The sequence below is a fragment of the Oncorhynchus mykiss genome, chromosome 16 (genome assembly GCF_057628025.1).
Source record: "Oncorhynchus mykiss isolate SJ-2025 chromosome 16, ASM5762802v1, whole genome shotgun sequence".
Classification (NCBI taxonomy): domain Eukaryota; kingdom Metazoa; phylum Chordata; class Actinopteri; order Salmoniformes; family Salmonidae; genus Oncorhynchus; species Oncorhynchus mykiss.
Genome location: NC_143037.1, coordinates 25,500,433 through 25,523,788, shown reverse-complemented (window position 1 = coordinate 25,523,788; position 23,356 = coordinate 25,500,433). Strand labels below are relative to the sequence as shown.

At 45.5% G+C, this 23,356-nt stretch overlaps 1 protein-coding gene and 1 pseudogene across 15 annotated transcripts in view; one reads left to right on the top strand and one right to left on the bottom strand.

The window, feature by feature from the left end:
• Positions 1-29: 29 nt before the first annotated feature.
• LOC110491721 (rho GTPase-activating protein 23) overlaps positions 30-23,356 on the bottom strand; it is a 72,130-nt gene continuing 48,803 nt past the window's right edge. For 4 of the 15 annotated variants that reach the window (XM_036946602.2, XM_090202390.1, XM_036946600.2 and 1 more), the window contains exons 6-24: positions 22,170-23,133; positions 21,281-21,913; positions 20,138-20,332; positions 19,633-19,741; positions 19,478-19,517; positions 19,182-19,319; positions 18,171-18,485; positions 17,760-17,821; positions 17,047-17,153; positions 16,666-16,772; positions 16,079-16,231; positions 9,517-9,595; positions 9,314-9,387; positions 9,029-9,118; positions 8,630-8,755; positions 7,780-7,824; positions 6,252-6,351; positions 5,096-5,130; positions 30-2,941 (exon numbers count right to left, since the gene is read on the bottom strand). In XM_036946602.2, the coding sequence (XP_036802497.2) occupies positions 1,949-2,941; positions 5,096-5,130; positions 6,252-6,351; positions 7,780-7,824; positions 8,630-8,755; positions 9,029-9,118; positions 9,314-9,387; positions 9,517-9,595; positions 16,079-16,231; positions 16,666-16,772; positions 17,047-17,153; positions 17,760-17,821; positions 18,171-18,485; positions 19,182-19,319; positions 19,478-19,517; positions 19,633-19,741; positions 20,138-20,332; positions 21,281-21,913; positions 22,170-23,133 (4,365 nt within the window). In that variant the 3' untranslated portion in view covers positions 30-1,948. Of the gene's footprint in view, positions 2,942-5,095; positions 5,131-5,376; positions 5,402-6,251; positions 6,352-7,779; positions 7,825-8,629; positions 8,756-9,028; positions 9,119-9,313; positions 9,388-9,516; positions 9,596-16,078; positions 16,232-16,665; positions 16,773-17,046; positions 17,154-17,759; positions 17,822-18,170; positions 18,486-19,181; positions 19,320-19,477; positions 19,518-19,632; positions 19,742-20,137; positions 20,333-21,280; positions 21,914-22,169; positions 23,134-23,356 lie in introns of all 15 variants that reach the window. The other 11 variants (XM_090202392.1, XM_090202393.1, XM_036946603.2 and 8 more) reach the window with 4 other exon arrangements.
• Positions 10,415-15,121, top strand: LOC110491722 (polyadenylate-binding protein 1A pseudogene; annotated as a pseudogene).

Below are 23,356 nucleotides of genomic sequence, written 5' to 3'. Positions count from 1 at the left end.
TTTGACCAAAGAATGAATAAAGTCACCTGCAAATTTCAAAACAAATAATTTAATATATTATGTATAATATATACACAGGTTAACTTAACAAGCTTTGTACAACTGTTACAAAATTGGTCCACGCACAATCACCCACGGACATACAGTACATGCACATGGGCACACACAGACAGACAGGGACAGCTTGAGTCGTATAGCTATGGAAGAGACCATGGAGTGGGTAGCTAGGAGGACATTGGTTGGCAGTGCAGTTTGGTTAATCTTCATCTCCACGTTGGTTTTCAGACCCAGTTTATAACTATGGTTCATAATGATCAGTACATGAAAGAAGAAACAGGAAAAATATCTAAAATGCAAAATGAAAACCTTAAAACAGTTAAGACTCCAGGGTTCTTTAGATCATGGGAGAAATTTTTCGGAGGAGGACCGAGGTATCTCCAAACCACCACTTCATCAACTGCTCAAAATGAAAATGCTGTCTCCATAATACTGATAACAACCGGAGCAACTCTTGGCATGTGTGAGAATCTGTGTAAGTGCTTCTCAATTCTTTTTATCCTGCCTTTCTTGGCTTCCCAGTATCGATATGATTGAATGGCCCCAATCGTCAAAATGAGTTTGGCATGACTTAAATTAGCTGCCATAGACACCTTTTTCCTGCAATGGAGGACTGAAGAGAGGTCTGGCTCCTCCACATGCACAGGCAGATACAATAGGCTTGTGTTAAAACACGTAGGCTTTGCATATGTAAGATCCCCCATATTTGGAACATGCGTTATCATATTCAATTGTCCAAGGAAGCTTTGGCACAGTGGCCCACATGGGTTTAGAGTTCCAGAGGAGTAAAACTTAGTCCAATGCATGTATTTTGCCCTGAGGGATCCATGTAGTTCCCTGTTGATCCACAGTGGGGCTTTGGAAGAGCTTATTAAAGGGCAGGGAGGGCAGTACTAGTCTATGGAGAAGATGCTAACAAGTTAACTAGATGCTAACACATTGCCTAAGCTGGTCCTTAAATAACATTTGTCACTATTGTGCCATCCCAAACCATAAAACTGGAAACAGAACCAAACTTGTACAGCTGGGACAGCATAATAGTATGAAAAAGTGGGTGCTGTTGGGGTTTAAAGTCGACAGCGTAGGCTTATGCTGGGATTCAAAACAATTTCAGGGTATAGGCATTGCGGCTTTTAAAGGCAATGTTCCTGCGTTCCCGGAGATCCCATTCATGGTAAACGCTGCATATGTCAGTTTATTATAATTTTTTCATCCCTTTTTTCTCCCTAATTTTTGTGGAATCCAATTGGTAGTTACAGTCTTGTCCGATTGCTGCAACTCCCATATGGACTCGGGAGAGGTGAAGGTCGAGAGCCATGCGTCCTCCGAAACACAACCCAGCCAAGCCGCACTGCTTCTTGACACAATGCCCACTTTACCCGGAAGCCAGCCGCACCAATGTGTCGGAGGAAACACTGTACACCTGGCAACCGTGTCAGCGTACACTGCACCCGTCCCACCACAGGAATCGCTAGAGCATGATGGGACAAGAACATCCCTGCCGGCCACATCCTCCCCTAACCCGGACGAAGCAGGGACAATTGTGCGCTTCCCCATTGCTCTCCCAGTCCGGCTGCAACAGAGCCTATACTCAAACCAGGATCTCTAGTGGCACAACTAGCACTGCGATGCAGGACCTTAGACCACTGCGCCACTCGGGAGGCCCTGGAAACTGCCTTTAAAAGCTTCAATGCCTATAACCCGCAATCGGATTAAATCCCGGCCTTAGACTATGATCCTTGAGACTGCTTATGTATGGCATTACGCTTTGAACCTGTCGATACTCGCAATGGAGAGTGTGTTTGTGTAATATGTGTGTAAAGGGCAGTACTTTCGAGTGGGCATCTACTATGAATCACTAACTGAACACTATGAAGTTTCCTTAGCGAAGTTAGACCACAACCGTGTGCCGGCGCCAGGCTTTCCGCTTGTCTCGAGGCTCCAGGGCCGACCTCCGCTTGACAACAGTAGAACCAAGGGATCCCTGATCTGTCCATGAAGGGGAAAAGGAGGAGGAAGGGAGAGGGGGAGAGAAAGAGACTGGAGATGGGGCTAGAGCAGAGGCTAGGCGTGAACTCCTTTGAACTTTGAGGGATGCGACAACACACCCCTGAGGAACACCAACTGAACTGCTGCGGTGACGTTGCACTTCTGTTGTGGCTCTTACCACCTTCACCCTATCTCCCCGTCTCCCAACTCCCCCCTCGCCCTCCCCCTTACCCATCACCATATCCAAATTCATTGACTGGGGCCTTGCCCTTCCTCCTCTTGTCTTCCTATATTGCACTGGCAGTGGCTGCTGTTCCAACTGGGGCTGTTGTGTTTTCTGGGTGTTATAAGGTTGGATAGAGCCGGGCTGTCTGGAGGGGGAGAGCCAGGAGGGGACAGTGGAGCGTACTCGGGCCAGGCCGGGGAGCTTCGAATGTGGGGAGACTGAGGGCTCTACTGGGGGGCTAGGGCTGGTGGTGGTGGGTTGGTAGTGTGTGTAGAGGAAGCTGTTAGGATGAGGTTTGGGGGATGCCACCCCTTTATCTTTTGCCCATGCACTCCCTTCTTTCTTCCCTTCTCCCTCCTTCTCTCTTCCTCTGTCAGACTGCTGTTTTGCCTCTATCCTCTTCCTACACTCCTCTTCTCCCTTTTCCTCCACTTCCTCAGTTCCATTAGGGGCGCATCCTTTTCCAACCCCTTCCTCCTCATCTTCCTTGGCTCCTCCCCCTACCCCGTAGTTGCTGGCTTTGATTGGCTCATGTTCGGAGTCTTCGTCGGTGCTGCTGCTCAGGGGGCGGGAGATGGGGCGTATCTTGCGTTTCCGGGTCACTGCGGAGATGATTGACAACGGGAGGAAGTCCCTGGCACTCAGGTCCTTCTTGGAACCCCATGTGCACTAAAACACAGATCCAGGATCAGTCAGAGGTTCAGTGGTTACTATGGCTTATGCTCTGTACAATGGAACCAGTGAAATAGTCCCAAAAGTGCAAACCCGGGCTAAAACGCATTTAACACAGGTCTGGATGACAATTACAGTGCATTCGGAAAGTATTCAGATCCCTTGACTTTTTCCATATTTTGTTATGTTACAGCCTTATTCTAAAATTGATTAAATTGTTTTTGTTCCCCCTCAATCTACACACAATACCCCATAATGACAAATCAAAAACTGTTTTTTAGATTTTCTTTTGCAAAAAACTGAAATGTCACATTTACATAAGTAATAAGACCCTTTACTCAGTACTTACAAAAAAAAATTATATGTTTATTATTTTACAATAAAAAAATCAAATAAAAAAGAAAATAAAAATAAAAAAGATAGCAATTCTAACAATGACATTCATTGTACTGTTGAATGGGATGGCCAATTTAGAGGACAAAACAAAACTTAACTCACACATACACAAAATAAAACTAAATCCTATTAGGTGGTGCATGTATAACAAGACAGCATATAGTCATTACAAGCAGTGTAGTTAAGCCAAAAATAAATATTGAGTGGAGTACAGCACAGAGTAGCAGCAGATCGTCAACCCAGTTATGAAGCGGGACTAGACCATTTATCCAGTATCGGCTGCCATATTTTGTAAATTAGTACTTTGTTGAAGCACCTTTGGCAATGAGTACAGCCTCAAATCTTCTTGGGTATGACACTACAAGCTTGGCACACCTGAATTTGGGGAGTTTCTCCCATTCTTCTCTGCAGATCTTCTCAAGCTCTGTCAGGTTGGATGGGGTGCGTTGCTGCACGGCTATTTTCAGGTCTCTAGAGATGTTTGATCGGGTTCAAGTCTGGGCTCTGGCTGGGCCACTCAAGGACATTCAGAGACTTGTCCTGAAGCCACTCCTGCATTGTCTTGGCTGTGTGCTTAGTGTCATTGTCCTGTTGGAAGGTGAACCTTCGCCACAGTCTGAGGTCCTAAGTGCTCTGGAGCAGGTTTTCATCAAGGATCTCTCTGTACTTTGCTCCTTTCATCTTTCCCTTGATCCTGACTAGTCTCCCAGTCTCTGCCGCTCGAAAACATCCCCACAGCATGATGCTGCCACCACCATGCTTCACCGTAGGGATGGTGCCAGGTTTCCTCCAGACCTGACGCTTTGTATTCAGGCCAAAAACTTCAATCTTAGTTTCATCATACCCAAGAATCTTGTTTCTCATGGTCTGAAAGTCCTTTAGGTGCCTTTTGGGAAACTCCAAGCTGGCTCTCGTGCCTTTTACTGAGGAGTGGCTTCCATCTGGCCACTCTACCATAAAGGCCTGATTGGTGGAGTGCTGCAGAGATGGTTGGCCTTCTGGAAGGTTATCCCATCTCCACAGAGGAACTCTAGAGCTCTGTCAGAGTGACCATCAGGTTCTTGGTCACCTTCCTGACCAAGGCCCTTGTCCCCCGATTGCTCAGTTTGGCTGGGCTGCCAGCTCTAGGAAGAATCTTGGTGGTTCCAAACTTCTTCCATTTAAGAATAATGGAAACCACTGTGTTCTTGGGGACCTTCGATGCTACAGAAATGTTTTGCTACCCTTCCCCAGATCTGTGCCTCAACACAATCCTGTCTCGGAGCTCTACAGGCAATTCCTTCGACCTCGTGGCTTGGGTTTTGCTCTGACATGTACTGTCAACTGTGGGACCTTATATAGCCTTTCCAAATCATGTCCAATCAATTGAATGTACCACAGGTGGATTCCGATTAAGTTGTAGAAACATCTCAAGGATGATCAATGGAAACAGGATGCACCTGAGCTCAATTTCTGTATAGCATTTTGTGACATCGGCTGATGTAAAAAGGGGTTATAAATACATTGGATTGAATTTCGAGTTTCATAGCAAAGGGTCTGAATACTTAAGGTATCCGTTTGTATTGTTTTTATATAAATGTCTAAATTTCTAAAAACTTGTTTTCGCTTTGTCATTATGGGGTATTGTGTGTAGATTGATAAGTGAAAAAAAATATTTAATCAATTTTAGAATAAGGCTATAACCTAACAAAATGTGGAAAAGGTATTCTGAATGCACTGTATATCAAATTATGTTCAGAGTAATGCATTGCTTACCTTCTTATCCTTAGGTGAGTCGCTGGTGGTGGAATCTGAATAAGATGAAGGTTAGGGTCACGTAAGTGAAGTAGCATGGCGGTCTTGGGCAGTCACAGCACATTAGATATCCCAGCACAATATTCATGACATCACTCCCAGAGAGAGAAATTGAGATATAGATATATGTGGATAGGCTTTCAAACCAAGGTTACACGAACAGAATGTCACAGACACATACACTCTCTCACATACGAGGTACGCACACACACACTACGTTGGAGGTAGAGTCCTGCTCCTACCGAAGAGGTTGATCCACAGGCTCAGCTAGGAGGATATGGGGGCAGAAAGGTCCAGAAAGAGAGAGAAAGTGGGAAACACAGTAAGTATACAGTAGGCCTACACAGGCTGAAACCAAGCCAAACATAGTAGGATAGTAAAGCACAGCCAAAGCCTGCAAATGCCAAGAGAAAAGAGCAAAGTCCACTGAATTTCATAGACGACATCTTCATTGAAATGCATGGTGTGAAACGAGTTAATTGTTGTTTTAGGGAATGTTACAGTAAGGGAACTGTATAAAAGATCATGCTCAAATTAAGTCCCCAACCCAGTGTTAGGTGCTCCGCATTAGTGGTGGATGAGCTGAGGTGAGTTCTGCAATCCTCCTCCATACAATGTAAAGCATTTAGAACATAAAAATGCAGAAAAACAGACTTACAGAATTAAATAATTATATTTCTATAGACACACAGGAGAGGAGCTCTTCTTTGGTTATAGTTGTATCCTATGAGGTGTTCTTTAATCATGGGATGAAATACTATAGAACAAACAGAAGTTGATGCGGGACAGTGAGCAATGCTGAGAAGCCTTTGTGTAAAAACTGTCCAGAAGTAATCAAGGCAATCTCATGTAGTGGAAAAATTCCAATGCCTTTCTTTTTTACGGCTTATGCATAGCAAGAGTAACAATTAAAACAATTATGAAAAATGCACGGACAAGTTGCAGCTACAAAGGTCAAGGTGACACAATCAGAGTGACAAAAACATTTCACTAAATGAGAGTGCCTTGACTACTTCTGGACATTAGTTTTGCAAAAAGGCTTTTTCTGCATTTTTCCCTATCTAGCATCAACTTCTGTTTGTTCTAATTCTATTTCTATGATTTCATGTCCCCTCACCTGAAGCCTCACTTCCAGGCAGCCCTGTTCTCCCGATGTTGGAGAGCAGGTGATCGATGTTGGGGACCGGTTGCATATCCCTCTTAATATCCACAGGTGCCTGCAGACACACAGCAACACAGACATTCAAGTGAAAAAGACAGGAAGAAAGACATGACCACAGACATAACGACAGCCGTAAAGACTGATTTAACAGATAGACAGATGGATATATGGACAGACACAACAACACAGCCAGATATAGTTCTGTGGTTGCCATGGAACTGAGATAAAGAGTTGTAAATGGGGTTTTTTGACAGCACTTTTTGTTTTTACATACAGTACCAATCAAAAGTTTGGACACACCTACTCATTCAAAGGTTTTGCTTTATTTTTACTATTTTCTACATTGTAGAATAATAGTGAAGACAAACTATGTAATAACACATATGGAATCATGTAGTAACCAAAAAAGTGTTAAACAAATCAAAATATATTTTATATTTGAGATTCTTCTAAGTATTCTCTCAACCAGCTTCACCTGGAATGCTTTTCCAACCGTCTTGAAGGAGTTCCCACATATGCTGAGCACTTGTTGGCTGCTTTTCCTTCACTCTGCTGTCCTACTCATCCCAAACCATCTCAATTGGGTTGAGGTCAGGTGATTGTGGAGACCACTCCCTTTCTTGGAGAGTGATGGAGAGTGACTTTGTCTCTGGCCTAACAACACCTAAGCCAATATATCCTCCAAACACCAGCTTCTAGGAGATTATCACTTAAATATCGATTCAACGGTGTCATAAGACCGGCAAGTCAGCTAGTTTGGTCAAGATAACCCATAGTCTAGCTAGCTAGCTTTTGTTTTTATTTTAAACTGGAGGTGGGACAGACTTGGACATCACAGAGGCTTTTTGTAGTTTTGAGTTGATCTCTCACTCCAAGGCTGGATTATCCCAATAACTAAGTGTAATGAGCCTCTGGCGCCCTAGCAAAATCTATCAGATGCCGGCTTTACCAGAGTGGGTGTTACATGTTGTTTAATGAGTATTATCCTACAGAGTCTGCAGAGAAGCTGGGGATGGCAAGGGCAGGCTTGATGATCCGGACCTGTCATACTAACTTGTCCCCCCCCCCCCCCCCCGGATGTGACCACTGTTTCCTCCCACTCAAGCCTGTTTCAGGGCATCCGAGGAGCTAAGAAAAGCGTGGTGGAGGAAAGTGTTGAGAGTGGATAGTGAAGTGGATACTGTTGTAGGCTTTTTCCTATGTACAGCCCACCTGAGTTGGTGGGCTGCACATAGTTGGATGAGACCTGGACAAGCTAGCCGCTGTTGAAGACCATTGTCCGGGCCAAGACCTACATGTACTTTTGTTACTAAGCGTCTTTGAGATTACCTGTACAATGAAAAGCGCTATATAAAATATATTATTATTATTATAAACCGTAAACAGACGGACGGATACAGTAAGGCCGATAAAGAAGACCACATTATTAATAAATACTTTTTCTTTAGGTTGTCGTTATGGAATTTCTTGCCCATTCACATACCTTTTCATCCTTATCCACCTCTCCATCACTGAAGAACCAGTCGTGCTGAAAAATAGAGAAAGAAAAAGGAGTGTCATTACAATGTAACACTGTAACAATAGGGCGCCAGGTAACCTAGTGGTTAAGAGCGTTGGGCCAGTAACCGAAAAGTCGCTGGTTCAAAACCCCAAGCGGAGTAAGTGAAAAATCTGTCGATGTTCCCTTCGTCGGCATAATGTGAGATACAGGCTATTTATAATGGTTGGCCCTCCTAACACAACTCTATAGCTATGGTACTACTGTATTCCCTGGGTAGCCAGGAACAGAGTGGGAGGTCTGTCTGCCATGGTCAACCCCACCCTATAGGTGCCCAAAACAACACCCAGGGTGCCTTGGTTCAGATGGGCATGAATGGAGATTCTCCTCCTGTGCCCTGTACAGGCAGTGCCAACTAGCCCACCATTGTGGGCAAGGGTTACATTTAGATTAAATTTGTAGGTGGTGGAACTATCCCCCAAATTAGCCAAGTTACTTTTCCGTAGTCATTTCTAACAGAAATCTATTCAGTTTCTTCCTAATGTATAAGCCTGGGCGGCAGGTAGCCTAGCGGTCAAGGGCGTTGGGCCAGTAATCAAAAGGTTGATGGTTTGAATCCTCGAGTCGACTAGGTGAAAAATCAGTCGATGTGCCCTTGAGCAAGGCACTTAACCCTAATTGCTCCGGTAAGTCGCTCTGGCTACGAGTGTCTGCTAAATGACTAAAAATGTAAATGTACAAAATCACTGATAGGAGACCCTTGGAATGATGCCTGGGTCTGATGATCACTAGCTGACCACTGAGTAATCAGATGGTGAACGACTGCAGTTCTTACATGCAGGATGAGCGTCTCGATGATCTTGTAGCGGTCGGGCATGTGGGTGACCATGTCGGTCATGTTGTCCTCTGAGGTACGCACCAGAGTGGGACCAAACACTAGAGCCAGGTTCCTGGGCTCCATCTAGAGAGAGGGAATAATGAGGGAAAGTGAATAGTTTGGGGGGGGGGGGGGGACAGAATGATTGAAGGACGAAGAGAGAAAAAGTAATATGTTGAGGAAGAGATGCAGACAGGTGCAGTAGTAAGGATATAAAAAGAGTGAGCGAGAAAACAAAAAATATACAGATGACACGAGGGGTAAGGGTGATATACAGGGTTATAAGTGTAAAGCCAACTAATGTAAGATATGAAGAAATTACCATATTGAAAGAGCAGACCAGAGACCAGTTCTTACCTTGTTCTTGTCGGCGTGATCCGCCACTGTCTTCAGATGACAGACCAGGAACTTTAGAGTGTGGTGATAGTGGTCTGGAAGATCATGGATCTTAGAGAGAGAGAAAGAAGGGTGGGGGTGAAGAATATACAAAAGGAGGGTGAATAGAGAGATGGATGCAGGGAGAAAGAGAGAGGAATAGAGGGACAGAGAGACAGATAATGGAGACAGAACGAGAGAGAGGGGTCAAATAATGTAAGCCCAAATTAAAGTATATACTTTAGTATATACTTTTCAGCCACATACCAGTTTCTTCATGCTCTTCAGCCTGTTCCCTGAGTCCTCTAGCCGGTTGGCATCAATAAAGTCATTATACTTGTCTGTAGACAGAAGGTGTAGTGAGTAGGGGTAAAACACACACTAGCACACACACACACACAGTGAACAAACACAGTCATCAAAGCAGTCATACAGTCACACATGCACACACGTATTAAGTTTGGACTCACCATCAGTGAACAGGGGTTCTGGGAGTTTCCTAAAGAAGGACTTGAGGAGACTGCTGATCACATTCAGGTCCTGCCATCTCTGTGGACGCGAGAAGAACAAGTCTTATAGTTTTCCTGTCTTTCTTTTTTTCTTTACCTGTCAATCAACCTGTCATTCTGTGCTCTTGAACTCGTCTCAACACGTGTAAATTAGATCTTCAAAATTAAGTCCTTGTATGTTGGTGACCTCCACCAAAACATCACAGAGGCAGACATAATTGAGATGTTTATAGTGAGGCTGGACCCCAAAAAGTTTGTTTCACATACACACCAAGCATCAATGGATAGATGTAATAATAATGAATCATAATAATGAATGACCTTTCTATAGCGCTTTTCATAATCTGAAAGCTCTTCAAAAGCAACAACAAAAAAAGCAATACATCATCATGAGTAGCCTAGCTATAGTTAGGTCAACCGATAGAGGTCGAGTCTGAGTGCATGCATCCTCCAAAGATGGAGAGGGACAGAACATGGCTTGATCAGAGGGATGTGGTCAGGGAGATGGTTGGTGAAGAGTCTGGTGACGATCATGTAGAGCTCTGGCTACTCTGGGAACATTTCTATCTTTATCTCTCTCTGACTTCCCAAACTGTTATTAAATAAAGATTAAGGTGCATTTATTTATTTGTTTGTTTCTTTATTTAAATCAAATTGAAATGTTTCTGTTTGCAATGTAAATCCTGTAAACTACATAAAAGAAAGACGGCACATCAGAATTGCATTTGATGCATCATCACTTATGACATCACAAACTAGGGAGTTTCGAGGGTTCCAACACATGACACCTGTCATTCTGTGCTCTTGAACTCGTCTCAACACGTGTAAATTAGATCTTCAAAATTAAGTCACCGAGGTGATGATGTTTAGTGAGGCTGGACCAATCTTTTCTGTCCATGTATGAAGGGATCGGGTTACCCATCGTTCCCTTGGCTATGCCTACGTTAACTTTTATCGGTGCTGAGCGTGCCCTGCTCATGTTCAGCAATGATATGCAGCAATGATATGCTTGAAGGAAGATATCTGCGCATCATGAGGTCTGACCCTGACCCTATCTTGAGGAAGAGTGGGGTGGGAAACATCTTCATCAAGAACCTGGACAAAAAGTCCATTGGAAATAAGAATTTGTATGAGACCTCAGCATTTGGAGACATCTACTCTAGCAAGGTAGTTTGTGACGAGAATGGGAAATCCAAGGGGCTATGGTTATATCCAGTACGAGACCCAGGAGACTGCTGTTGCTTGGATGACCAAAAAGAGCAAGAGGCCAGATGAACTTGGAGCCAAGACCAGAGAGTTCAACAACGTGTTTGTCAACAACCTTGGCAGAGACATGAACGATGAGAAGCTGATTGAGCTTTTTGAAAAACATGGACCAACCGTGAGTGTCAAGTTAATGATGATAGCGGGAAGTCGATGGCGTTCGAGAGGCATGAGGATACACAGAGAGCTGTGAATGAGATGAACAGAAAGGAGCTGAATTGGGCTCCTGGGCTGCACCCAGAAGAAAGCATAGTGCCAAACTGTGCTGAAACCCAAGTTTGGGCAAATGAATCCTGACCCAAAAGGCCAGATACAGAGGTATCAACCTCTTTGTAAAGAACCTGGATGATGCCTTTGATGATCACATTTTAAGGAAGGAGTTTTCTGCATTCAGAACAAGGTAATGACAGAGGGCGGCCGCAGCAAAGGCTTTGTGTCCCTCTCTTCCCCCGAGAAGGCCAACTAGGCTGTGACGGAGATGAATGGCTGTATCGTGTGCACCAAACCGCTCTGGCCTCGCCTCAGAGCAAGGCACAGCGCCACAATACCTGGACAACAGGTACAAGCAGAGGATGGTCAGTGCCATGGCCCTGCCCAACTCCAAATTCAACACCCGCCAGCCTCCCATTCCACAGGGAAATCATATATCCATGGTGGTGTTCGCCTTAGCAATCTCACTAGAATAAAGACCTCCTTCATTCCTGCCATTATTGAAAGAGATTGTGATACCTCGCATCTCAAAATAGGGCTACTTAATGTTAGATCCCTCACTTCCAATGCAGTTATAGTCAATGAACTAATCACTGATCAAAATCTTGATGTGATTGGCCTGACTGAAACATGGCTTAAGCCTGATGAATTTACTGTGTTAAATGAGGCCTCACCTCCCGGTTACACTAGTGACCATATCCCCTGTGCATCCCGCAAAGGCGGAGGTGTTGCTAACATTTATGATAGAAGATTTCAATTTACAAAAAAAAAAAAAAGACGTTTTCGTCTTTTGAGCTTCTAGTCATGAAATCTATGCAGCCTACTCAATCACTTTTTATAGCTACTGTTTACAGACCTCACTGAGTTCCCTGAATTCCTATTCAGACCTTGTAGACATAGCAGATAATATTCACATTTTTGGTGACTTTAATATTCACATGGAAAAGTCCACAGACCCACTCCAAAGGCTTTCGGAGCCATCATCGACTCAGTGGATTTTGACCTACTCACTACCACAGTCATACTCTGGACCTAGTTTTGTCACATGGAATAAATGTTGTAGATCTTAATGTTTTTCCTCATAATCCTGGACTATCGGACCACCATTTCATTACATTTGCAATCGCAACAAATAATCTGCTCAGACCCCAACCAAGGATCATCAAAAGTTGCGCTATAAATTCTCACATAACCCAAAGATTCCTTGATGCCCTTCCAGACTCCCTCTGCCTACCCAAGGACGTCAGAGGACAAACATCAGTTAACCACCTAACTGACAAACTCAATTTAACCTTGCACAATACCCTAGATGCAGTCGCACCCCTAAAAACAAAAAACATTTGTCATAAGAAAGTAGCTCCCTAGTATATAGAAAATACCCAAGCTCTGAAGCAAGCTTCCAGAAAATTGTAACGGAAATGGCACCACACCAAACTGGAAGTCATCCGACTAGCTTGGAAAGACGGCACCGTGCCGTATCGAAGAGCCCTCACTGCTGCTCGATCATCCTATTATTCCAACTTAATTGAGGAAAATAAGAACAATCCAAAATGTATTTTTGATACTGTCGCAAAGCTAACTAAAAAGCAGCATTCCCCAAGAGAGGATGGCTTTCACTTCAGCAGTAATAAATTCATGAACTTCTTTGAGGAAAAGATCATGATCATTAGAAAGCAAATTACGGACTCCTCTTTAAATCTGCGTATTCCTCCAAACCTCAGTTGTCCTGAGTCTGTACAACTCTGCCAGGACCTAGGATCAAGGGAGACACTGAAGTGTTTTAGTACTATATCTCTTGACACAATGATGAAAATAATCAAATTCCATTTGACCGTTTAGTCACGGTAACTAGGCTTCTCCAAACTCTGATGCTGCTGATTGTCATTAGTAGCCTACCAAACCTGCTAACTGCCTGGTACTCAGCACTCTATTGTCCCTATAATCACACTGACACAAATGATTTAGTATATGTATGTGAAGACAAGATAAAATCAAGAATAGTCTGATAGGTGACAATATTAGCCTATTACTTGTGAATGACATTTTATCACTTGTGAATGATGCCCAGCTTGTGTGCAGTAGGCAAGAAACAGGGCATGCATTTTTTTGCTACTTTTTCAAATCATAGTCACACTCCTCGTGTAGCCTTGCCCATAGGCCTATATGTTTTAATAAGGTTTGTATCACAACTAAAGTGACCAAATAACTTTTAATTAAGCACATTAATCCTCTTTACAACTGGTGTATAGCCTAACTAGCGTACATAGGCGGCGCATGAGTTTCAAGTTTGGGGAAGATAACTAGCCACCGGGTGGTGCAGTGGCTAAGGGCGCTGTATTGCAGCGCCAGCTGTGCCACCAGAGACTCTAGGTTCGCGCCCAGGCTCTGTCGTAACCGGCCGCGACCGGGAGGTCCGTGGGGCGACGCACAATTGGCCTAGCGTTGTCTGGGTTAGGGAGGGTTTGGCCGGTAGGGATATCCTTGTCTCATCGCGCACCAGCGACTCCTGTGGTGGGCCGGGCGCAGTGCGCGCTAACCAAGGTTGCCAGGTGCACGGTGTTTCCTCCAACACATTGGTGCGGCTGGCTTCCGGGTTGGATGCACGCTGTGTTAAGAAGCAGTGCGGCTTGGTTGGGTTGTGTATCGGAGGACGCATGACTTTCAACCTTCGTCTCTCCCGAGCCCGTACGGGAGTTGTAGCGATGAGACAAGATAGTAGCTACTAAACAATTGGATACCACGAAATAGGGGAGAAAAAGGGGTAAAATAAAAAATAAAAAATAAAATGCACCTTTTTATAATAAAGCGTTACATGCATAATCGCATTTGCGGTCACTTTTGAGAATGGTGTTTTTCCACTAATTGCACTTTTGAAAATTTTTGAACATTCGTGCTTAAGGCCTATTGCCGAGTGCACATTGTTGCGCTTTATACCATATTGCAGTGTGAGCATTGCTGAAAAATGTTGAGCATTCGTGCTTATAGCCTATTGCAGTGTGAGCATTGCTGCACTTATATGTGAAGAAATAGCCTAATAGCTTATCAACATTTTAAGCTAAACTTTCTGATCATTGCTTTTAAAATGTTTTTGATGTGAGTGGTAGTATTAATTTGGGATCTATTGCATCCCACAACTGTGTTTGGAATATTTCTTTCTCGCACAGTAGGACAAGTTGACCAATATAATAGCTCAAATGTTGTACAATGGGGGATAGTAGATTGACATATGCTAGTGCTTTTGCTGTTTGTTAGGCCTACTCATCTTGTTGGCTGATGAAAATAAATTGTGGACAGTTCTAACATCTTCAGTATGCGCCTCGAAATTCGATAAGAAAGACACACGGAGTTGTGTCCCCAATGTGTCTGTCTTCACTTGTAGCCTACTTTGTAGCTGAGATGCCTTGTGGGTGAGAGGTGATTCAGAGCACGCAGCCGGGAGAAGGGAATTATAAATATAATATTCAGCCCAAGGGCACAACGACCACAGGTCGCAAAAGGCATGGATTGTCAAATTGTGAATGAGAGACTGATGAAGTGTGTACGCCTGCGCAAAAAAACAAAGAAATTATTGATCAGCCATATGGCATAGTCAGATCAGGACCAAACATAAGGACAACTCAGAGTATGCTATTCTGTTCTTCTCAAATAAACTACATTTTCTTCATATCATGTTTCTTTAGAACTGTCTAAAATAAATCATGGATTTATTGTAATGGTGCTGGCTATATTCAATGGATTTACTAGACTTTTTAAAAGTAGATGTTTTAAAGGTCGGCATGTAGGCTATGGAAGCCAGGAGATGCTAAATGTTTATGTTAATTAATGGTCAATTACTTAACATAACTGCCAGTGAGACCGGCAGTTATTTGCTTGACAGTCACCGGCTGATTTTATAACCGCCACAGCCCTTGCCCAGACCAATTTAGCTGCTTACTACTTCAGCAACCAACTGGCTCAGCTGATTCCCAGCCCTCACTGGGTGACCCAGGTGTCTGACATAATGCCCGCTCAGTGGATGGCCACCCAGGCCTTGGGCCAGCGATCACGTGCTGCCACTGCAGACGCAGCCACAGCCATGAGCAAGCCTCAGTGATAGAATCAAATGCGCCTTAAAAAGAAATACAGTATATTCATACAGCACCATAAAGTGTACTAGCAAGCAGTATGCTCATCATTCATCTGAGTGTGATTATACAATCTCTGTGCTCTTTCCATGTCTGCACAGTTTGATTGTTGATGTCTAGTAATTCCTATAGAGAGAGCACACAGCAAGCTTATCTTTCATTACAAATGTGACTGAAGCAAGCTTTGTTGTCCTTGTAAGTCATTTTTATATCCCCCCTTTCAGGGACATAACATACGCAGCTGGCGACAGAGTAACCAAACACATACTGCCCACGACTGTCCATTCGAGTCTAGGAGCCAAACCAGGCTAAAGCCGAACAGAAATCTGTCCCAAACACTGGAGCTTGAAGCCAACAGAGTATCCTGGAGACTTCCTTCACCGAAGAAGAAATGTGAAGAAATGATTTTACACTGAAAAGTACAAAACTCGGGGAACACCCCTGTGCAAACCCCCCTTTGGCTCCCTCTAAATGGAATTATATATTCATATAAAAGTACTTCTTAATTTGTTTTATTCATGATTGACTCTGCCATGTCTAAATAAGGTTAGACCTTGATGATAAAACTACCAAAGTTAATTTTAGAAAATAGGGTAAAAAGCCAAATTTAAGTCTGGAAAAATATGAATATTCAAAGTTTCCTTAGCTATTTAATGTCCTCATGTCACATATTATATCTAATTTTGACTGAATTTCTCACTCTCTCCCCCTCTCTTTTTCTCTCTTACTCTGTCAGCCTTTCTCGGTATCACAAACACACCTATCATCCACCTCCTTCTTACTCCCTCAGTCTCTCTTTCTAGTATGTTGTAACACACACACACACACACACACACACACACACACACACACACACACACACACACACACACACACACACACACACACACACACACACACACACACACAAACACACACACACACACCTCCTCAGTAATGTTGATCTCCAGGCCCCTGTTGAGCTGCTCCTGCAGGTTGGACACCATGGCATTGTTGCCCGGCACCCTGTAGACGCCAGTGTACTCCAGACCCATGCTCTCCACCAGCCCACAGCACAGCTCCACAATCAGAGGGACAAACTGGGGGAGGGGGGAGAAAGAGAGAGTAGATGGAGGGGGAAAGAGAGAGAGCGAGAGAAAGAAAGAAAGAGAAAGATTAGAGGGGTAGAGGAGGATTAGATCGAGGGGAGAGATGGAGACAGGAGTGTCAGAGAGAAGGATGTTAGTAATGAATACATTTCTATTTCATAGACAAATGAGAGGCAGAGCAAGAGAACGAGAAAGGGATAGCAACACATTGCCAGATAATATGACAAAAGTAGCAATGGATAATGGCTGAATGGATAATTCATTATTGGGCTTTTCAGTTGGTCTTGAGATGTTTGCATGTCATGGGGTAACACCCCCCATTCCCCGATAATGTGAGACACTGAGAACACATTGAGAAGAGGGAAGAGCGATAGGGAATATGTAAATGGTGATCGAGGAACAGAGTAGATCGACAACCGACAAACCTTGTTGTTAACAGCAGGTTGACAGTCCTCAAGTCGCACTCCAAACACCTTGGGGCCTGTCTTCTTTGCTTTCTTCATGATGATACCCCATGGACCCTTGCTTTCATCTAAAACAGACAGACAGATAAACAGAAAGAGAACACAGACAATTTACAAAGCAGCACTTAAGTACAGCAAACTCTTGAAAAAATGCAATGGCTTGGTACTGTCCTAAAATCATGCACTAAGCCAACATTTTGTAGCGGAAAATTAAAAACAGTGTTTCTTATTGGACAAGTCCAGGTAGTCCCTCCAGGTTTCAGTCTGTTTTCTTCCGTCTGGTGCCTAATGAACCTTTATGCCATGCTTGTGCCATGGGACTGTGGCATGTGTGTCACTCACCCTTGCTGGAGGAGCGGTTCATGAAAGCGTTGTCTGTCTTGGCCAGGAGGAAGGGGGGCATCATGCGATGGGCCCTGGGAGAGGTGTCTGGCTTATTGCCTGTTGTACTAGATGGAGACAAAGAGAGGGCTGGAATATTGTATGTGTCACGCCCTGATCTGTTTCACCGGTCCTTGTGCTTGTCTCCACCCCCTCCAGGAGTCGCCCATCTTCCCCACTTATCCTCTGGGTATTTATATCTGTGTTTTCTGTCTGTCTGTGCCAGTTTGTCTTGTTTACCAGCGTTTGTCCTGTCAGTGCCTGTCTATTCCCAGCCTCTCTTTTTCTCATCCTCCTGATTTTTGTCCTGACCATGTACCCGCCCGCCTGGCTACTCTGCCTGTCCCTGACCCTGAACCTACCTGCACCTTTTCTCCTACTCTGGATTATCGACCCCTGCCTACCTTGACCTGTCATTTGCCTGCCCCTGTTGTTACAAAAAACACGGTTACTTCTGCACTTGGGTCTTACCTTGATATCTGATAGTATGGGCATTTAGAAGACAACAAAAGGCCCATGAACATAACGACAAATGTCTAGCGTTTGTGCCAAGAACCAAAAGGGAAAAATAAAGGTTGTAAGAGTGCATTGATATTTGGGAAAAGTAGTTTACATGGATTTAGTGTGTAAAACGCTTAGAATTAAGTGAGCGTGGTTAGGGGTGCGTAGCTTACGTTTGTTTCCTGTAGTCATTGAGCTTCTTGCTGATGAGAGCTTGTCTGGAAAAACCCAGCTCCTGAAACACAAGCAAAAGACAGTTTTGTATATTATGTTGATTACATGTTATGTTTAAAAAAATAAATAAAGCTATCCTGCCTAGTTCTGTTGCCCCCCTCATCTAAGATAATTTTGTTTCAATTGTCAATTTGATGCCAGATGACCTGAATGTTGCTTTGGGGGCATAAACTTGGGGAAAGACTGGAGAGTGGGCCCTCCACAGAATTTAACAGAACAAAGTATAGGTATTATACTGTATCTCTATGATGCACTCTTTTGAAACATTTTTTTGAACCTTTATTTAACTAGACAAGTCAGTTAAATGATGCACTCTTCCTCAGTTTAATATAATCTTTGTTTCCACCTACCTCGTTGTCTGTCTTGCTGTTCTCTCTGATGACCCGGATCCAGCCCAGCATGTCATCTCTGTCCTCCGCCTGCAACAGGTACTCACAGAAGTCCTGAGTGGTCAGCCTCAGAGTGTGCTTACGCTTGGTTTCGCTATAGGCAATGTCAATCAGGCAGCCGCGGATGCTGATTGGAGGGTGCTCGTCCTCCCCGTGGCCAAGTCCCGCCCCCGCCCCGTGGAGGACCGCCTCCCGCTTGTCTTTGTAGAGCAAAAGGCAGTGGGAGCGCAGCACGGAGAAGACGTGCTTCCACGGACGCATGCCGCCGCCCACCTTCTGTGGTTGGTGGAGAGAGAGGGAGAGAGAGAGAGAAAGAGAGAGAGAGAGACAGAGAGAGAGAGAGACAGAGAGACAGAGAGACAGAGAGACAGAGAGAGAGAGAGAGAGAGATTATATTTCTTTCAGTTTTTTTCTGTGAGCTCAATATTCTACATAGTTTAGCGCAGAAAACGTGGTAATTAAGTACAATGACCATAAACCATTGCACGCCTATTTGTCCGGTCTGTGTGTGTTTCTTTTACGCCTGCTACATTAGGTTAGTGTGGGGCAGACACTGAGAGAGAGAAGAGACAGAAGAATCCGTGATCTGGAGGAATAGAGAGCAGCTGCTTCGCTAGGTACAGTATCTCTACCTGAAAATACATGATCTAAGTGGTTGATAGTTGGTATTTAGCCTTATTTACTTTGAAGAACTACTAAAATAGTGATTTTGTCAGACTGCATAGGCAGCAGCTCTATAGAGATGAGATGATGACTTGGAAATGAAATAATAAAGTAATCAAATAAAACAAATGTAATATTCACAACTGAAATATTTTATTACGGTAAAGTAATGTGAATAAATTATGCTTAATAAGTGATAAGCAGTAATGGGCAGTCACTACCATCATGGGACTTTAATTGAATTCATTGAATGGGAATCAATTGTTTGGTCCCCACAAGGATAGCAAAACAAAAGTGCGTGTGTATTACTTTTCCCTTCTCCGTGAGGATCTGTTTGTAGTGAAGCCAGCCGTCCTTGCGTACGTCACTGAAGGTGATGGTCCCCAGCTCGGAGGTGGAGTGACGTTTCGACCGCGCCTCCTCTGCAGCACGTAGACTCTCCAGAGACTGGAATACACAGCCAATCATACCACACAACCACAGCTCAGAGCCAATCAGATCACAAAATCAAGTACAGTTCTCATGTGATTGGTCCAAAGCTGACGCAGACAAAATAAAATATAATGATCAAATAAAAGATGAAACAGAGAAGAGATAATACTCACCCCATCAGTGAAAAAGCTCTTGACCCTTTTTGGTAGTCTCCTGTGGAAAGATATTTGAGAATGTTGCATGACGCACAGAAAAACAAGATATTTCATTTCTCCTGACCTTTTTGACCTCTGCATATAGTCTTCAGACAACAAGGGGCCAAACTTACGAGAAGACACGGCCTTCCTCCCGGAAGGTGTTGAGGCCCTCGTCACATGACTTGGAGCGCTCCGTGGTAATGGCCAGCAGGTAGGAGGAACGGCGGCTTTTGATACTGCCTTCTCAGAAAGAAAGAAAAGAGAGGGACATGGTGAGAGAGAGATTAATCAGTAGGGAGGGAATTAAAGACATGCAAAGAGAACACAGTGATGTGAGATAGCTCAAAATGGAAGGCATTCTAGACATGTCAGAGAGAAGCAAACACAGAACACATTGAGCCTGGAGATAGAGGTGGATGGAGGGGCAGTTGAAGGGGGTTTGAGGTTTAAGTACAATCTTCCTTGTTTTGACATGTGTACCTGTTTTTGCACTTACCCTGTATCGACTGACTGGGGATATCGACAACAGTCGGTGTAGAAGTGAGAACAGGTCTACATGCCAAAACGTGGGAAATCGTTCTAAAGGAAGTGATGGCGGTATGGTGAGGAGAGGTGAGGCGAATTGGGGACACTCACTGCTGTCCTGGGAGCGGAGTTTGACGAGGGGGGAGGTAGAGGAGGAGAGGGTGACAGGGGAGACAGTAGTGGTACTAGAGGTGAGGGCACAGGGCAAAGAGGACACAAGAGGGCACGGGGCACTGGAGGAGGACACCACGGAGCAGGCGGGCACGTGGCGGGCACGTAGGTCAGCGCTAGGGCTGATAGGGTCATCTGTGAGGGGTCAGGGGTTAGAGGTCAGAGGTTAGGAGTCATCGAGTATTATTTCCTATGTAAAATAGCATATTTCTACGGGAGAGTCAAAATGTACTCGTGAGTTACACCACTGGATAGACAGAGTCATGTTACAGACACACACCCCAGGGACATACATAGGTGTTACTACACAAGCACACTGAAGGTAATACGTGTGTGAAAATCTATATTTCTCTGGACACAGAAGACGTACACACATACACTGCACTAAAAGTTTAAAGTTACAAAGACATTTACTCAGTTATACACATATAACATATAACTTATGTACAGTATATGTGTATACACTGATCATACAAAACATTAAGAACACTTGCTCTTTCCATGATATAGACTGACCAGGTGAATTCAGGTGAAAGCTATGGTCCCTTATTGAAGTCACCTGTTAAATCCACTTCAATCAGTGTAGATGAAGGGGAGGAGACAGGTTAAAGAATCATTTTTAAGCCTTGAGACAACTGAGGCATGGATTGTGTATGTGTGCCATTCAGAGGGTAGGGCAAGGCAAAATATGTAATTGCCTTTGAACAGGGTATGGTAGTAGGTGCCAGGCACACCAGTTTGTGTCAAGAACTGCACCGCTGCTGGGTTTTTCACGCTCAACAGTTTCATCCAGCCAACATGACACAACTGTGGGAAGCATTCGTCCATGCCCTGACGAATTGAGTCTATTCTGAAGGCAAAAGGGGGGAGTGCAACTCAATATTAGGAAGGTGTTCCTAATGTTCGGTATACTCAGTGTACATCACAGTTGCCGTTCTCATTGAAGTCTCAGTGAAAAGCATTGAAGAAAATTGGGATTGAACCCTGGTATAAATGTATAATTCCCTCCCCCAAACTATTCATAAAGAAAGGGAAGGGAGGAAGGCGGAAGTTGGAGAGTAGGGTGGGGTACTAACTACTAACCTATAAAGGGAATGGAGGCCAGGGAGTCGGGTGTGCTGTGGTGGGGTTGCAGGCTACCGTTGGGCCTCCTTAGACTGTCCCCCATTCTGGTACCCCCAGAGACGGGCGAGGGTGTCCCTGCAGTGGGGTTGTTTGGGGAGGGCAGCAGCCCGACGGGGGGCTCGGCCGAATCCACTGGGAGGGCGTAGAGGGGGTGACGGAGGGCCTGCACGGGGGTCCGACGCCCCATAGGGGGCTTCTGCCTCAGCACCACCTCCTGGCCCAGAGGGAGAGGAGACAGCGTCTCCCTCGACTCCCCCCTCTCCTCCCCCAGCACTCTCTCATCCTCCGACAAAGAAGGGATGACGGCCGGGGTGGAGGAAGGACGAGGAACTACCACCCCCCCTCCTATCCAGCCTCCCTCGCAGTCTGAGGGGCTGGTTTTGGCACTGGGTGCCCAGTTGAGGTGGGGTCCGATGTAGGTGGGTTCTCTGAAGGAGTGGGCTTGTTGGAGGAGGTGGCTGGCCTTGCGGCAGAAGGAGGGGCTGTAGCTCTTGTAACCCACCAGCTCCTCTTCCTCCAACCTCCTGCTCTGGGTCTGGGGCTCAGCCACCTGCTGCTGCTGGGTCTGCCGACCAACGGAGGGGGCTGTGGCTGTGGGGAAAAGGTAGACATAATATAGGCAGAGTTCAGCCGGAGAAGTACTGGCTAAATGCCAATTCCTTGCCCTCCTCCTAAAAGCGTGCACTTGCTTAAACCCCCTCATGGATTTTAAGGCATGCTAGACTGGTGTATGTCGTATGTTAAATCCACAAGGGGAGTGAGTAAGTGTACACTTTAGGGAGATGGGGAGATGTCTGTCTTCCTGCCTATCTATCCATCTAAATATCTCTATGCATGTGGAGCTTACCCAGTGTGGCTGCAGTTGTGGCTGTAACCGTGTGGTGGTTTCCCAAGTCCTTGTCCTGCTCCTTGGCACCCTGCGACGGCCAGGCGGGGGCTCTCTCGCAGTGCGGCGACACCAGCGCAGCCGCCTGGGCTAGCATCTCCTGTGAGCGCCCGTAGTTGCGTTCGTACGATGCGTACGCCGCCAGCAGGCTTTCGGAGCACGAACGGCTCCCTGGCCCGGACACTCCTCCCCAGCCTCCCAGCCAATAGGAATCGTGGGAGGCGGCTGCTGCCTGGTGGTGGAGCAGCAGAGTTTCTTGGGAAACACCGTGGTCTCTGTGAGCCATGGAGGACATAGAGTTAGACCCCGCACCTCCAGCGCCACCAGGCCCCAGCGCTAAGCCCAACCCCAGCTCGGCTAACCGATCCTGGGAAATGCTCCGGTGTCGAGGGGACATGCGCTCGGCCGCCTCTGCCTGGCTGTAGTACCAGTCCGACAGCGCCTGGTGGCACATGGCGTCGCTGTGGGCACGCGTAGCCGGTAAACTTCCCTTCCGGGCGGGCATGTGGGGCAGGGTTGCAGAGGCGATGGCGGCGTTGTGGTTGGCAAAGTGGAAATCCAGTGCGCTGACAGCCGACGACGAGCGCCCGCGGTTCTGCCCCAAAGATGGCAGCCAATCTCCCTCTTGTCCTGCCGAGGAGCTAAAATGGCCTCCGCCATCCTCCTCGTTTTCTCCCGGACCCCTGGGCCTGCCGGAGGTCTGAGTTACGTTAACCGCGGCAGAGCGGTTGTCCAAGGAGGATGCCTGGTTAACAGGGCTGGGGCGGCAGTGCCAGTTGTCCAGGGGGCTTTGGTGGTTGGGTGGCAGAGGGGCCGTGGAAGTGGGCTTGGCACGGGGGTAGCAGAGTGGGGGAGGGTCGGGGATATGCTGCGCCCCTCCCGTGTATGGCTCATTTCCTCTCAGGTAGGCATCCTGAGAGTACGCCTGTATGGGAGGGAAGAGGAGAGCGGGAGCATGAGAGATAGAAAAAATGAAGAGATAGAAAGGAGCTGGAGAGGGAAGCAAGGGATCGAGAAGAGTAGAAAGCAGGTGCGAAGTAGTATTTCACCCAAAATGAACACATTCCGTTTGGTAGTCTAACGTGTTCCGTGGCACGTGACATGATTTGACAACCTGTTTCCAATACATTTGAAATGTATTTCGGAAC